Genomic DNA, 16,832 nt, shown 5'->3' with positions numbered 1-16,832 from the left:
GCTCAGGTTTGAACATGAAAGTCTGTTTATCCATATAGTCTCTGGGCAGACTCGGCCCCAGCAGCACACTTTCACTTAAAAGCCCTGCACAACATAAAGCCATAAATCTGAGCTTGCCCAGAGGTAAGAGCAACCAACGCTAATTAACAGTAGCAGGATAAGAGGTCAAGGCCTGTGTCTTATTAGCATGAGAAAACACTATTTTTCAATTTAGTATATATATACTGGTTGGGTGCATTTCAAGTAATGAATATTTAAGCTTGCAGCAATCCATGTGCATGGGTACAAATGCATGCACTGTATACACAGCCATGAACCTCAGTTAATTCCAGCTGTATGAACATAAGGATAACTAAATATTCTTTACATAACTGCCACCATAAATGCTACAGCTTCAGGGAAGACATCCACAGTAAGGTGCAATTTAGGTGAGCTGCACAGAGTTGCTTTTCAACGTGTACCTCTTTAAAGGACATATAGTAAGCTCTGAGGAGGTCAGGTCATCCTCTGTGCAAACCTGTGGGCCATTCCCTCACACTTTGATCTGAGCTATGATGATGGTGTGGCGAGGAGAGACTAGGGAGTGGAGGGATTTGGAACGGAGGGGACACACAGAGTGACAGCTTCCTTTGTGTTCATTTCATCCTCATTTTTGGGCATAATGTCAGAGAGCATGCAAACCAGTGTTTTCTCTTAGGTGTTTTTTTTTTGTTCCTGCTGTAAAACCCTCAAACTCTGAAAAAGAGAGATCAAAGGGGCAGTGGGCTCATTGATAACTGCATAATGGCTCACTTAAAGAGAACAAGCATTCTACCAAGATGTGCACTTGGTTCAAACTGCAAGCTATTAGTCATGCTGTCGGCTTATTTCCATATGTGTTTTATTGTCTCATGGGCAAGGCTGCAGCACCTACTCACATATATTGCACTCATGGCAGATCTAATGATATTCGCACCTGCGGCAAAAACAGAGGGCCTTGTACCTCTCTGTGATCATATAGAGGGTCTCTTGAAATATGACAATGTGAATGCACGTTTCAATTTTGTCTAACTTTTCTTTAGTATGAATTCATTCAGAACGGCAGACATTATAATTGAAGTATAAGGAAAGGAAAAACAGCAAGCTTATGCGGGATTTTCATGTTCTGCTTCTCAGCAACTTTGACGATGATTATTACACTTATCATCAGAATGAAATGCAGCTCATTTACAGCTGCTTGAGTGTACCGTTGACAAGGCAGTAGCTGCTGGCTAATAGCAATAGTAATAGCAGTATGTCTTTAATTAATAAACGTTAGCTTTAAGTATTAGCCATAGATCTGACACAAATGTGATACTATATTAGGCTGCAGCTGTGTGGTGTAGAAGGCCCACCATGCTCAATAATGGTGCAATGATGTTTATTTTAGGCTTTTCAGTGAAAATATCAGTGAAACTATAGGAATTACCCCCAGATGAGTGTGTGTTAAAACTACCACTAATTTTAATATTAAAATCCCATATGCAGGTAAATATGATGGGATAACCACACCGAGCATTGTAGCAACTATCTGAATCTCATAGTGTCGTCTTGCCTTGCTAAAGGAGAGAGTAGATAACACAGCTGCCCTGTCACATTGCAAAGTACCTTTATTCATAGCAGGTACAGACATGTGGTGGATAAACAGAAGGTGTTTGTGGGAGTGTTCCCCAAGGCTTGTTGCCATTTTCAAGGAGTCCTGTCACAACAACAGAGTAGGATATGGATATAAAGTGCGAGGCTGTATTTATGAAACATTGCGGATTTACTGAGTATAAAAACCCTCTGAAGAATTGTTTGTTCAAAGTGTCCTCCGTAAAATCCCAAAGGAGATTTCTCCACCAAGAGTTCATGTCTAATCATATTCTACCTGAGACAAAAGTTGGATACAAAGTGAATTCTTTTTACATGAATGGTGGCACAGAAAAAAAAAAAACACATACTGAGGGAGTATACGGGTCTTCTGTGTATGAAGTCATCATTAACGTGTTCAATGGACCATGACAGACAAGCTGAGCAGGGTGGAGGATCCAGAGAGGTGGTCACCTTCATGTAGCAACACTGAAGACAATCTACCACCTTGAACCATCTAAGCAAATTCTCACCCTCCTTCAGACTTTTAGTTCACTGCATGCTACTAATTATTTTTGGTAAATATAGCAAATCCCAAAGCTGCATGAGTACAAGTACAAATCAACATGGGGAGGAAAGGGGATATGGCACACAGCTCACCATCATCTCAAATAAAAGAGAGAGGACATGCCACTCTGGGTCATGGTGACTTGCAGCAGCAGTGCCACTGCAGATTGATTGGGTAGAACAGAAAGCAGCTGGCTGAGAGGAAAAATAAAGGTGACTGAGGGAATACCAGGTGGCTTCTGTGAATTATGATACCGTCCATCCAGCTCCATCTATCTATCTCCTACGCAGCCTATAGATAGGGGTGCGAATAGGGGAAAACATCAAATTGCAGTTTTTCACAATTATGACTTGGTTTGCGATATCATTTTTTAAGTCAAGCTTTGGTTGCTTTAAAACTGGCATTACCACATGACACTATCAACATATTACTCTACGCTTATGCAAGGATGAGCCATTTAAGATTTGAACTGATTCCAACATGTACTGTATTACATTTGTTTTGAATTCCAGAAGAAGCCAGAAGAGAACCTGCAGTGAAAAACTGTAAATGATCTCGTAGCAGAGACGAGGATCAGAAATAAATGTTCTCTAAATGTCAAATAAAAGATTCAATTTGAAGTCATTTAAAGGTTTGATTGAATAATATCGCCTCATCTTTTTTTAAAACAGACAAAAATGTTGTGGTGGACGTGTTTTTGACAAACTATTCACATTTTCACATGATAATGAGAGTTTTTTAACATTAAACAATTACCGAACAGCAAATACAAAATACAGTATTTCATTATTTCATTAAGAATGACAACCTTTCTACAAATCTCGGTATTTTTCAGAGAATCAAGTTGTTGCTGTGGTGTGATTTAAACCACATTAGTATCTTTTTCATTAATGGCCAGAGGATTATATAGCTAATTACATCTTTCTAAATGTGGAGTTCACCATGAATATTGATAAAGCATTAATTAGTTACTAAAACTGGAAAACCATTTTCTCTGCACCAAATACATCACGTGATTTTGAAGCAAAGACGTACTGCATGACTTTATGTGATAGAGGACAATTCTGTCATTGGAGACCATGGCATGTTTTTCTCTATCAATAATGTAATACAAGCCTATAACAGTGTATTAGTACTTCATGTGCATCATACAGATGGTGGAAGTCCATCACGTAGGTCATCATCACTATGCTTGGAGGAACTTTTTGTCAAACACTCACTCACACATACTGTATATGCACATTTCCACACAACTTATTCTGAAACAGCCAAGGACTCTAGCAGGACTGCACCGAGGAAGGAAGACATTATGTCCACACTAGGTATCAGGATCCCTGATGGCCTTGACAGAGCTAACGTGAACCAGTGTGTACTTTTATGTATATTAAAGCCTCTTCACTCCATTGCAAAGAATACTGTATTGTGCTTGTTCTTTAAATTGTGTCCAGATAAAAATTAAAATTATCAGATGAAGTACCGCCTCAATATCTAAATTGAATGGTGCCCTCTGGCATTATTCCAGACAGTTTGGTGCTCTCCTGTTCAAACATGTGCATTTTTAACCACAATGTCAAGCACTGCACACAGATGGAAAAATACAATCAAACCTTCTCAATGTCTTCTTCTTCTTCTTCTTCTCATATTTGCATTTCAGATTTTCTTTTTCACGTGATCTTTTGGCATTGCACTAGACGTATCTAAAACTAATTGTGCACTCGTGTTCTCCATTTCACCTTCCGTGGGAGGCAGCTTAGCCCTCAACTATAGAGCCCTGATGTTATTCCAACGCATATTGTCATTACTATGGGTTTATGGATGAGACATTAGATAGTGAGCTAAGTGAGAGTTGGAGGTTATCAGGTATTCCAAGCTGTGTTTGACAATTCCAACCATGAAACAGGATTCACCTCTGTGTTCCCTCTGGCTTGCACTCCATTCAGCATAGGACTTGGTGACTAAATCTTTGGGCTTTCTAGATTTATCTGCATGTTAAATGGAAAAAGTAGATATAGGTGCAGTAATAGCTGATTTAAATTTAAATCTGTCTATATCCCCGGCAGTTGTGGCATGGTTCATAAAAGGTAAGTGTGACATTAACAATATTAATGTCAGTGGTTGACAATGACAGAAATGTTTAATCTGCTAAATTACCCCATGAAATGATTACTTCATTACTCCGTAATGATTTACGGCTTACATGTTACATAATTTTGAATTAACTTGGAACAGAAGAAAATATGGGGTAGGGGCGTAACTCAAGGACTAGCTGCACATTCAAGATGAGGTGTTAGACACTCTGCGGCTAAATGTTGTGTCTATCACAAATGAAATCACACAAACAACCACAAAATACATTCTCATCAAGTAGTGGTCCCACACTGCACATCAAGCAAAGAGTCATCAACAAGGCCACAACATAATAACCAGTAAACACTTCTAACTCCAACCACTAAAGATTCTGCCCATACACAGGATAGAATACTTGTTCTCCCACACCTCTGTGGCAATCCCCAGCATCAAAGCCAGCCAGACAATCCTGCAGTGATGGAGCTCATAAAAGAGTGCAAGTTGCTGCATTGCATCCTGAATTGCTGAGTAGGCCTAGATTGAGCCAGTGTAAAAGTGCGAGTCAATCAGTGCGAGTCAATCAGCTCAGGCCAGGCACAGTGCGTCAGCTCTCGTTAGCTGTGACCTTGGGAGATAATAATGGCTCTGAAGTGGGTGTGTGTGTATGTAGGGTAATAGCACCATGATTAAAGAATTATGTGCGAGAGCATATACACTGACGTGTCTGCCAGTGCGCAATTCTTCACTGGAACCTGTGGAGAACGGCTGTGTTGTAAAAAAAAACAACAACAATCAGGGGCCAAGGCTTAAAATTCATGTAACTTTGCACATATTGGTCATAAGCTGCTCAAAGCTGTCCCGGTGTTTGCATAAATGTTCTCAGTCTGCTGTCATCAAAACAACACAATACAGATCATACAAATGTGTTCTTAGCAGATGGGTTTGATTATAAATATAAATATCTGAATTTATACATGGGCAGGAGGTAGACAAGCATTTGTGCGCTTCTAAACCACACAAAGCTCGAAGAAACGTTCCCAAGGCTCCCAGTACCTATCAGAAAACTTCCTCATGCCTTTCCTTTGATAAAACACATGGGATTCAATGGTTTAAGAAAACATGAGAAAGAGCTCAGTATGTTTTGAGGATAGAAAAAAGGCTCGCTGTGCAAAACCAGAAGAAAACCTGCGGTGAACAACTGTAAAGGATCTCAGAGCAGAGATAAGGATCAGCTGTAAGGCATCGGAATTCAAGTTGCATACCAGTCAGTGTACAGCGAGAAAACACAGTCAGAATGAACTAAAATGTCAAATAAAAGATTAAGTTTGCCGTTATTAAAATATGTGATTGAATAACATCCCCTCATCTTTTTTTTTTTAAAGGGGAACAAACAGACACATGTGATAATGAAAGTTCTTTAACATTAAACAATGACTTAACAGCAAATATGTAGAGTATTTCGATCAAAATGACGACCTTTCTCCAAAAGTAGGTACTTTTTGTATCTAAAACGTAACAAATTATGATTGTTTCACAGCATTAACCATGTGTTTATTAGTGTACCATGTCACTGCTCCTATGGGTCATATATATGACTTGTAGGCCTGTTTACATGTAGGACTAAACATCATGGATGTTCCAAAGATTTCACAGTTGTATTGTCATGCTAGTGTAAAAGCAACAACTACCTTGTGCATATTGAGAAGACACAGCACTAGCAGAGCATGGGGACAAGCATTAAACCCATGAGACCACAATTTACAGCAGTTTAATGGGAGTAAAGCATTATCAACATTCTTCCAAGAATTATTATTTGTGCATTATTTAGTAGAAAGGTTGCCAAGTAGACCACAGACGCAGCAACAAATAGACACAGTGGAAAACACATTAAAGATTGAGCTGACTATTAATATTTATCTCTATACCATTATTAATTGATATACAATTAATGCTGGATACCCCAAAGGGTGTCTTCGACTCCGGACAGCTGTGTGGTAAATGTGTGGCGCCAGCGACAAGAATAGTATTTCTCCAACATCACAAAACACACCGTCATGGCCTCTTCATTATACCTAATGTTGCAAGAAATCTTTATCATCTACCATCACAAACTACCCTGCTCCATTTTCCACTTACTTATCCACAATATTGCTCACTCAATAATAACACAATAGCTCACCTAATGAAAAATGTGTCACTGTCGAGGTTGAGTCCTTACCTCAGCAGCTGGATCCAGTCTCCATGGACCCTTTACTATGTGTCATCTCCACTCTCTCTCTCTCTCTACCTTGTCTAACCTGTCACTTTATCGTCTTGAAAAAAAAACGGTGCCATAATTATGATGTAATATGTTCCCAGGTGTGTTTTACATGGCTTTGTGTAGCATAATCCAGGGCTGGAACTATTTGTTTTAGAGAAAAAAAAAACACTGATGGTGCAGTTTTTATTCCCTTGAATGTTTTTTTATGCAAAAACAACACATTAGGCATTAAAGGTGATATAAATTGAGAATGGGAAATGACAAACCTAGCTGTAGCCTTTGTAAGTGTGTATATTTAGAGGTGTTAATGTAATGTTATTCCTTTGAAACCCAGATTACATTCTGATTTCTTCCTTTCAACCACTCCATGTGTATACACCCAGAAATGAACGAGGAACAATGTCCCTTGTATCAAAGTATGACCTTGTACTGTCACAATATCTGTAAGACTGGGGACAATGATTGAAGGATAATTGGGTGCAAGCTTGTTGAAATGGAACCCAGGAATAGAGCAGAAAATTTCAGTTTCACGGACACAATCCTGGCAAGGTTAACAATGGGTTCAACACCGGGCCACAAATGAAAGGAATTGGCAGCTTGAATGCTGAGAAACAACATTCAACACTGGTGTAAAACTGGGATTCACACCTGAGGTGGTGTAACAACCTAATGTGTGTAAACAGATTATCATACAATACATACTCCTCATGATAAAACAAGCATCAAGAAGAATGTGCAGATCCAGGCTTGTCATTACTATTCACTGGGTGATAATTAAAATATCCATCTACGAGAGCCTAAATTGAAAATGTTGCCAGGCGTATCACAATTGCAGAATAATGTGTCACCCAAGATTTGTGCACGAGTTGGAAGTAGAAGACGAGTGGATGATTTGTACACGACTAGATAGACAGAATAGATTTTCTGGCTGTTCGTTTACAGCCAGAGTTTGGACAGTCTTACCCACTATACTTACAGGATTACATGAATGACCAGATACACCAAAACAGCATTAGCTGTTACACTGGGGACAGTGCTGCAATGGTAATGAGATGACAGAGAGTGTGACAGCTCTGTCTGGCTTCACTGATACACTCACACATGCGCACACATCACACATGCACGCACACATACACACAGTACAAGCACTATTGGCTGGTTTGAATCTGCATGGTAATTAACTATAATGATGTAAACAAGCACTCATTCCACCAAGGTCCGCTGCCGATGAACAGCAATCTGTTACAGTATATGCGAGATTGCTGAGATTTTACTCGGCAACGATCAAGCTATGAGAGAAGCCTGTTTTACATCAGATGTATTTCACATCACTCATCCCTGCGCAAAACAAAACAGATCAAAACAGAAACATTTATCAGGTGCTGGAGGAAGCGTTTGAGGATACGAGTGTTTTATACTCCAACATAACGAGAGAGGAGACCAACATAAAACAAGCTTTCAGGTACGCTGCAAGGACTAGCTTTTATTTGTTGATGTTTTCGATGTAGTGGTTTACCTGGAAGGAAGCTTCAAAGCAAACATCACACCAGAGTTTTTCTCCCATTTGAAACTTTTTATTCAAAGGTTTCTTCCCTCAGACAAACTACTTAAGACTTCCCTAACATCACTGCTAATGACTGCAGTTTGAGATGCTGCTGCTTGGTGCAATTAATTGTCACTAACAATTCTTTCCCTGGGTAGATACCCACGCTTTTCTCCTGTCCACTGCATTTCCTCTAGGAAAAAAACAGAGATAAGAAATAAGTCACACTCTGCTTCCTGCTGTGAGGCAGAGACAGAGATGGACAGAAATTCCTTTTGTTCTCCTGTATTGCCCACATTCTCCAGGTATATGTTTAAATAATGCATCTTTATTTTGTCTCACGGTGAACGGCAAACAAGGAATCTGTTTAATCAACAACTTCATCTGACAGTCCCTCAGTTGGGTGTGACTGTTGCTTCTATTCTCAGATGGCACCGCAGAGGGATATGAGCCTCATAGAAATTCAGGAGACTGTCTCAAGGAGCTGCTCACAGACAGGTACAGCAGCAGAGAAAAGGATGAAGTGAAACCAGCAAACCAAGGTGTTAACTTGGAATCTTATAGTCCTTGGCTGTTCTTTGGCAGCTAAATCATTTGAAAAGTGTTTTTGTTTTTGTTTTTCACCGTCAGGGCACATTAATTGAGAAGAAAACCACTGCCTGCTACCACAGAACATCTAGGTGAAGTACCCTTATTGGGACACAAGGTTTAGACATTCTGATTATCGCTATGCCTTCCTTGTGCTTGTAATCAAGATGCTAGCATGCCATTCACATCAGCCCACTCCACCACAGACTCTCTGAAGATTACCACTTCACTCCCCATCAAATGTGATTACCCCTGTTGAGGTGTGTGGAAATGTCACATTTTACATATCCTAATATTTCACCTCTCATAAAGTTCTGCCGCTTTCTCTTAAGTGAAGGGAATGTCAAAGGCGGGCGATGTGACAGGATTGATCTCTTCGCTCAGATATGTAGCTTCTCCTGCTGTGGTTGCCATTTTCTGAATCAGGGCTCTGGGGTAATTGGGGTTCCAATGGTCATTAACTTAGACTAGGTGGCAGATCACCACAACCACTATCAGTGTAATTGGATCTAATTGGCCCACAGTTGCCAATGATTCAGATCAGACAAATAGCAATGACTAATTTAAATGGTGGTGTGACCTTTTGAAAGCTTCAGTCTAATTAACCTTTGTCGGTGCATGCAGGTACTGTAAAGTGGGTGACTGGACACAGAGAGGGCTGGGTTATAATCACATATTGTAGCGAATTACTGATTTGGGAATGAGGCCTATTAAATACTCAGTGGCAGCGCACTGAATTCCCCCCCTTTCTTTGACCTGTGTTTCCGCTCTAGATTTTGGATGAGCACGTTCATCATTGCAAGATTGCTTCCACCTTGACAAAAGAAACAAACACAAGGAAGGAATTATATCCAGGTAGAGCAGAATACATCACCACCCAACTGGCAGAACTAAATTTCCAATTTATGATGAGACAGTTGTATATATACTGGAATAGAACATTAAATTGAATAATAAGTATGTTCACTTTTAGATGTGAAACTAAACAAAGGACAGAAATGTTCAGCTGACATCAAAATCAAAAGAGTTAAGTAAAACCCTTTTCTGTCACAGCATTTTACTCGTCTGTGACATATTGCGTTGTATCTTTGTGAAGCGCAAGACCTTTATGAGGAGTCAAGTTTATATGGCAGAAGATCAAAACGGAAATTAAAAATGTGTCAAATCAGATTTTTTCACTTTATTAAAACCTTTCTAGTGAGCGCAAGTTTGTGAAATGCTGTCATGAAGAAAATGTCCATGGACTCTTTTTATGTTATATTGGAATTCAAATTGTGAATGTAATGAAGGACATTGTGATATGCAAAAAAAAACTGTGATGTGTATGCAGATCCACAGTGAACCCCTTCTATCCCAGTCAATGGCTCTGTTAACTTTCCTATGATCAGAAGCCAAGAATATACAATCAGGCCTCCACCCCTCTTTCAGCCTTTATATAATTAAATTGGAAGTCACAGACAATAATTAAAGAAGAGGGAAGCAGATAGAGGAAAAGTCTCAATGTGATCTATTCGGTGCATGAATGAAAATTAATTTATCACTTTAGTCGACGTACCAAAATGAACAGGGTGGAGTACAAAGTCGTTAACTTTGATATGGTAGTATTTGACAGCATAAATAATGACAAAGACCCTCCAGTGCACTTATACACAGCAGTAAAAAACACATTTTCAGATATCACCAGTGACCTGCATTAATAAAGGTGGAACAATATAAGTTATTTACAGCACATTATATTATTTCACCGAGAACAGAGGAGAAGCTTTGAAAACAAAATGAAAGACGAGGTAAAAGTCAACTTGCAAGCCAGACCCCAGTGTGTTGTCTGTCTCAAAGACATCTTGGGGGCATGATTACTTATTCCTTTCATACAGTGATAGTTTGATGTCCCTGTCATGTCACGCAGCTGAACATGTTGAGGCTATCAGCTGTCATCTTCAAGCAGCGAGTGCATGCTGATGCTTCGCTACAAGATATCGTTGGTGGGAATGCTTTTTTGGGAACACTGTCGGGCAAAGTGAATGGAATCTAATGCTCCTAGCAGCCTTGGAATGAGCCCACTGAGAAGGGTGGCTAATCCTATCATTCTACACCATTCATCTCCGATCCACTTGGCTTTCAGCATTTTTCTCAACGGGCAATTTGTGGCTTCCCTGCTGGATCTCCTCAAAGCCAGCATGTTACAGCTACGAAACACTTCCAAGGCTGCCTGGGAGTAGGAGAGGAGGCCACTAAATGCAGTCTGCCACCTCGTCACTGTCCACACTGACAGCTGCCAACCCACTGCACGCTGCCAGAAAAGGCTTAATGACAGACACTTTCGAAAAGCATCAAATTGTGGCCTGTCAGCGTCAAATTAGAAACAAAAATAAGGCTCAGTTGCCCACAAGATCATTAGTCAACAGCTCAAATGCCTGTCGTGTGTGGATGCCATCCCCTCGAGACGCAAACATTATTTTCCCTCAACAAAAAACTGCCCAAAGAGGCTAAATTAAATGAAACAATAATTGTGTTTTTGGTAAACATGACTGTTCTATTATTGTAAAGGTCACAGTCTAAGGGTTGTTTAATATAGGCTCTAAAATGAAACACAGTAAAGCTGAATGACTTCCAGATGGTGGCGTCCCCCACCACACAGTCTGTGTTTCTGCCTGACAGATGCTATACTTGCTTCCAGGGAAGAATCTGAGCAGCCTTCCATGACTAACCAAGACAGGGGACCTGCATTAACTGTCTCCTCAGTTCCATGTATTTTTTAGCTTTATTTTTTTTTCCAGCTCTTTGGAGAGAGGCCCCCTGGGCCTGCAGATACACGGATGCAGTCAACACATACTCGGGAGCGCATTGTTAAAATGCACTTACATACAGATTACATATCAGTTGTATTTCAAAAGATATTAAACGCAAATATTCTGGGCAGCCCATGGCCGAGTGGAAGAGGATTTGGCTTGCAACAGTAGGGTTTGCTTGTTTGAATCCCTGCCAGGTCAAGGGCTGGGGTACCCCTGAACAAGGTGCCCAATCCCCTGCTTCTGAACACTATAAAATTACCCTAGCCAATGGGGGCCGGGGGGGTTATGTCAGGAAGGGCTTCAGCATAAAAATCCCTGCCAAGTCAAATATACGGATCATCGCATATCGCTGTGGGGACCCCTAGAGAGGGAGAAGCTGAAAGAAAAGAAAAAATAAATGAAACATTCCATGCAAGGAATTGTTTTCACTAACAAGATAATGTGATTGGCAGGCCTCAGTCAGTGGTAAAATCTGCATTTTACGCACTGCACGATACTTTACCACACAAACAAATCACAGCAGTTCTGTTTTCTGTCTGTTGTCTTCAGAAATTAAGGCCACTTTAATCTTGTGTTACTGCTGAGCAGCAAGTTTATCCCCCAAAACTTTGCAGATACAATAACGTGGCACCCTCCATATATCAGATCAACCATAATGAGAACTATTTAAAACATCCCATCTCCAGATAATAAGCCTCCTAGAGCATCTTCCCTCCTATTGAGCGGCAAGGCAATGTTATTATCACATGCATGTCTAAAATCAATCCATCAAAAGTCCCAGTTTCTAGCAGTTATTTACCTTTTGGCTCCCCACCTGAGCTTCCTCTGGAAGCAAACAACATAGTGTAACAAGGAGTGAGCAGAGGAGGGGGCTGTTTGACAATGTGCTGCTCATCTGTCCAGAGCTGCAACTCCACTCACAGTCTGCACAGCTCTCATGGCTCCCCTGTGTGATGTTGCAAAGCCCAGCCTGCAATGCTGGCATTCTGGCTGTGGGCTGTGGTCAGTCAGAGCACAGGGAGCTGTGACAGCCCTGTGCTCTTTCAGTCACAGCAAAAAAAAAAAAAAAAAAAGGGAAAAGAAAAGCACTGAAGCGTAAAAGTCCTCTAGGCTGGGGCAAAATGAGGAGAGAACACTGAACCCACACAGGCACATTCACATATTCCCAAGGAAGATTCAGGTAAAAGACATAGGGAACACAAATGCACACTATCACTTCCTATTCTGTATTGACTGCAGCCAAATGATTTGGGAAAACACAACTCAATAGGCGAGCCGGCCATCTGATATTCACCCAGAGACAAAGACAGAGTGAGGGTGTTAAACCCGGGGCTGTTCCAGACAGCTCTCGACTTCAGTGTAGGGGTTAAACAGCAGGTTCCTTGGCTCAGGTTGATCGTCATTTTTCATTTGAAGGCCATCCGTCACTGAGGCTAAGAACTGCATCCTATACTCACAGTTTTGCCCTGTGGGCCACGGGTTGTCATATAAACAATCTGAACACATTTACCTTGACATTTCAGCCAAAAGAATCTGAGTTTTGCAACACTTATATTTAGCATTAGGATAGCCATTGTTTTCTTTTGGAGCATTTGTGACCACATCGAGCATTTACCTAAAGTCAAGTAAAGAAAACTGAATGAAAACTTAATTTTTATTTTCTTGGCCATGGACTCAACAAAGAAGCAGGAGTTTCATTTAAACACCCTCATGATCCACTATCTCATCTGCCACACAAGGACAATTTCATGACTATGAATATTTATTCAAGCTGTTGTGACTAATTTATTTTTGTACTGTTAAGAACTCAGCCTAGAAACGCAGAAACAACCCCTTAACTCAGCCAGGAACTGCCTTAGGTAGTCCAAAAGTCACATTTTCCAAAGTTCCGTCCCAGTAGAGCTGTAAATCAGAATAACATCACTTAGGGACAGGAAATGCTCTTCTATCGAATTTCTGACTTCTGGGGATAAGAGTAAATGTTCAGTCCTTCACACAGAGCTGCCCTGCAGTAAAGGAAATGCAGTAGTATTTCCTGTAAACTCCCTGTCTTGATATGCTACAGTCCCAAGAAGATTTTGATGCAATGACTGTAGTGGTTGCTCCATTTCGTAGCCTGAAGGGTGGCTTTCAGTTTTCAGAGAGAGGGATTAACTAACACGCTCTGGTTCTTTTTAATCTTTCATGCTCAAGTTTATTTTGTACAAGGCTTTGTTTTGACTCCTATTCTTTCATTATGCCCTGGAATCCCCATTGGGGAGCCAAATGTCTAGGATTCTTAAATGTAGTGCCCCTTCTATTGCCTATTTGGAGACCTACTTGGCAGGGAGCCCATGTTCAGAGATCTCTGATTTCTTTCACATAGCAAGGCTCATAGTGAAACCCTTTTTAGATCAGTTATTGAGCCTTGTTCTGAGCAACTAACCAAAAATGTGGACCCTTTAAGGGGCTACAAGACTGCTAACAAAAAATGATGATGAGCAAAACCCATCATAAGAGAAGAGGCAATCTTCAAGTAAGTCTTGCATATCAAGGCAGGTTAGAATAAAAATAAATACGAATAGAACCTTTTCCTATTTCCTTTCTGCAAAAACAAGCTTTCTGTTGTCTGTGGCAAAGATAAAGTAATGACTCAGCTCATCCTGAAAGGCCAGTCAATCACAGAACTCCACTGTTTTCACTGAAGGCCTTCTCAACACAGAGCAGCTGTATAAATACATTAGACGGGATCCAGCCTGCTCCCAGTAAAAACAGAAACTATGTTTCTTGTAAATCTATAAATTATTAGATAAACAAATCATGAGATGGGCCTAAACTAAATAAATAACTTAACTTATATGCCAGACACAAAACACAGGGATTGTGTTATTTGTGTTCCTACACTGAGACCCGAGGGGCCCAGTGCCTTTAGTGTTCCCGCTGCCCATGAAACCTAAAACTATTGTGAAAATGACTTTCTAATGTGATTAGAGGAGTTTAAAGATCAGCAGGTATCCTGCTGATTTTCATATAACTTCAAAACACTTACCATAACTACTTTAGTCATTTGGCTTCACAATCCATTTAATTGCCACTAGAGGTGTTTGCTGCACTCAGAGGATTCATCATCGGTGCAGGAATTTGTCATGATCATATTTAGTCATACCGGCTCTTATCTTTGTCTCCTTTCCCCATTGGTAAGTACTTCCACTGATTAGCCACTGATAAGGTCACAGGGTAGTAGGTTGGTGCAGAGAATGTGATTGGTGGCTATTTGGTTTGGTTAAGACTTATTTACCAGACTGAAACAGACGCTTGGATAGTGTTTGAATGATCACCGGCTCTCAGCTGGATTTAGTGGGTATTGTTTTATTCAGTAACTAAACCTTGAGCATTTTTTCAGTGTTTTAATTACAAAAGACATATGCAAGAATGAAATTACCTGGAATTACTGTTCCGTGCCAGAAATTTTAACTTGGAAACAAAAGTGAATGTTTCACTGTAGCAAGATGTAGTGGTGGAAACAAAGACCTGCCTTTCATGAAGCCACAGTCCAAAGTAGTCTGCATGAAAAGCCTTAATTTGACAAACATGAAACATTTCCATTTTGTTATGTTCTCCATTGCTTTTGTTAAAATAAAGCAGATTAAGTCTTTTCAAAATGGGATCTAAAATGAAAGATGCTAAACCCTTTGTTCTCATACCTTTCCCCAGTTCCATAATAAACACACACACACAGCTTTCCTCACTAAAGGCTCACGCACCACCAAACAACAACACAAAAGAATATGATTTCTTCCTTTCAAGCGACACATTGTAACAGACCCAAAAGTGTGGTCACATTTACTGTACTCACCACGGTGCTCAGGCAATGTTCCTTCACCAGCCTGAGGGAGTTCTGATAGCAAGAGGTGAGGTCATTGGTCTCGGCAGGGCCCACATGACCTCTGGCCACTGGGCCCACAGTGTGGATCACATCTGTCAGAAAAAGGACAAACACACAAAGCTTATTTTCAGCACAGCGCACCTCTAGCAGCCTCTGGAAGTACAACGGAGTGTAAAGACACAATGCGGTTCCATTTTAATGGTCTGCCATGCAGCGGAGCAAATAAGTCAAACTTTTAGAATCCGCAAAGTCATCATCAAATTCAAAATATGATAAAGCTGGGCCTCACAATCAGACAATGGGGACAGCAATAACCAACCACCTGAAATAAATGAATTTACTCAATAAATGAAATGGAAGCTTGGATAGAAAATCAATTACAAGATTCTTTTATACTATCTAATCAAATATTCATATCTCTCCCAGTGCTCCTTTTCTCTTTGCATGGTAATGTCTTCACCTGTCAATCACTGGTCTCCTTGTCTGGCCTGGCCAGACTGAGGAATGCAGCCTCTTATTAAATCACAGGAGTGATGACAGAAAAATAAGGGAACGTAAGCAGTGACTTGACAGAAACAGAAATCTTCTGCTTTCTGCCTGACTACCCTTGGCCTTCTCAGTGTTGGACAGGACAGGTCAAAATCAATGCAGCTCCCACAAAACATTACAGAGCGGTTCACCACTGATAACGCATACACCAGTGATAACGCACTACCTGCAAGGGTCTCAGCGGCACAGTAAAAAAGCCACGTATAAGGGAGTGTTCTTCATGTGTACACTGTGCATTTCTTAAAAAGGTCATTAAGGTTTGGGTGAACGATAATTAGGGAAGCAATGACTGATAAATGTTTATTCAAAGGCACATGATTCTGCGCTGGCGGCTGGTAAATCTCAATTCATGGGTCATTAAAAATAGATCAACTCTATGAGTCATACATTTTCAATTTCATACTTTAAGTTTGCATTTGTGTCCACTGAAATATTAAAGTTTGAAGAAAATCTGAACCAGGCTGTGGTGAGACCTACAGGGATAACACAACAGCCTGTGTTTTAAAATGCACTAACCTCATGTGTTTTCTTACATCTAAACTTACCACTTACTCTTAATGTAAAACACTTAGCCTCACTGTCCCACAGAATAAATGTAAGCTGTATTACTTCTCCACTTGATCATAAATCATAAATAGATTACATTTAGTTCTCTGTTGTACGTCTGGTTGCTTAATAGGTCAGGATGATAAAATACGAGGGGAACTGCTATAATCAAGTGGGTTTCACTTAGGCGGTAACATTTTGTGTTTCAAAAAGGTAAGAAACAATGGATTTAAGTGATCCTCAGCTAAACTGATGTTGGGCTCTAATGGGAATGAAGCTGGCAGAAGTATTTTCCCATAATGGCAGGCCAGAAATGATATGTGAAAGTTGTTATAATGGGACACGTGGAAAGTGTTTCCAGTGAATAATTCATGCAAGAACAGCAACATGCCAATTACACTGTGAGTAGGTACCCAAAATCTGACTAATGAAAACTGAAACTTCTGTGTGAAAGACATAGCTCA

General features: G+C 40.3%; 1 protein-coding gene across 2 annotated transcripts in view; it reads right to left on the bottom strand.

Moving 5' to 3' along the window:
* macrod2 (mono-ADP ribosylhydrolase 2) overlaps window positions 1-16,832 on the bottom strand; it is a 357,104-nt gene that overhangs the window by 96,995 nt on the left and 243,277 nt on the right. For both annotated transcript variants that reach the window (XM_058651020.1, XM_058651021.1), the window contains exon 6: window positions 15,244-15,365. In XM_058651020.1, the coding sequence (XP_058507003.1) occupies window positions 15,244-15,365 (122 nt within the window). The remainder of the gene's footprint in view (window positions 1-15,243; window positions 15,366-16,832) is intronic.

Source organism: Solea solea, chromosome 15, assembly GCF_958295425.1.
Source record: "Solea solea chromosome 15, fSolSol10.1, whole genome shotgun sequence".
Classification (NCBI taxonomy): Eukaryota; Metazoa; Chordata; class Actinopteri; order Pleuronectiformes; family Soleidae; genus Solea; species Solea solea.
The sequence above is the reverse complement of the archived record's forward strand: the minus strand, read 5'-3'. Positions and strand labels throughout refer to the sequence as shown.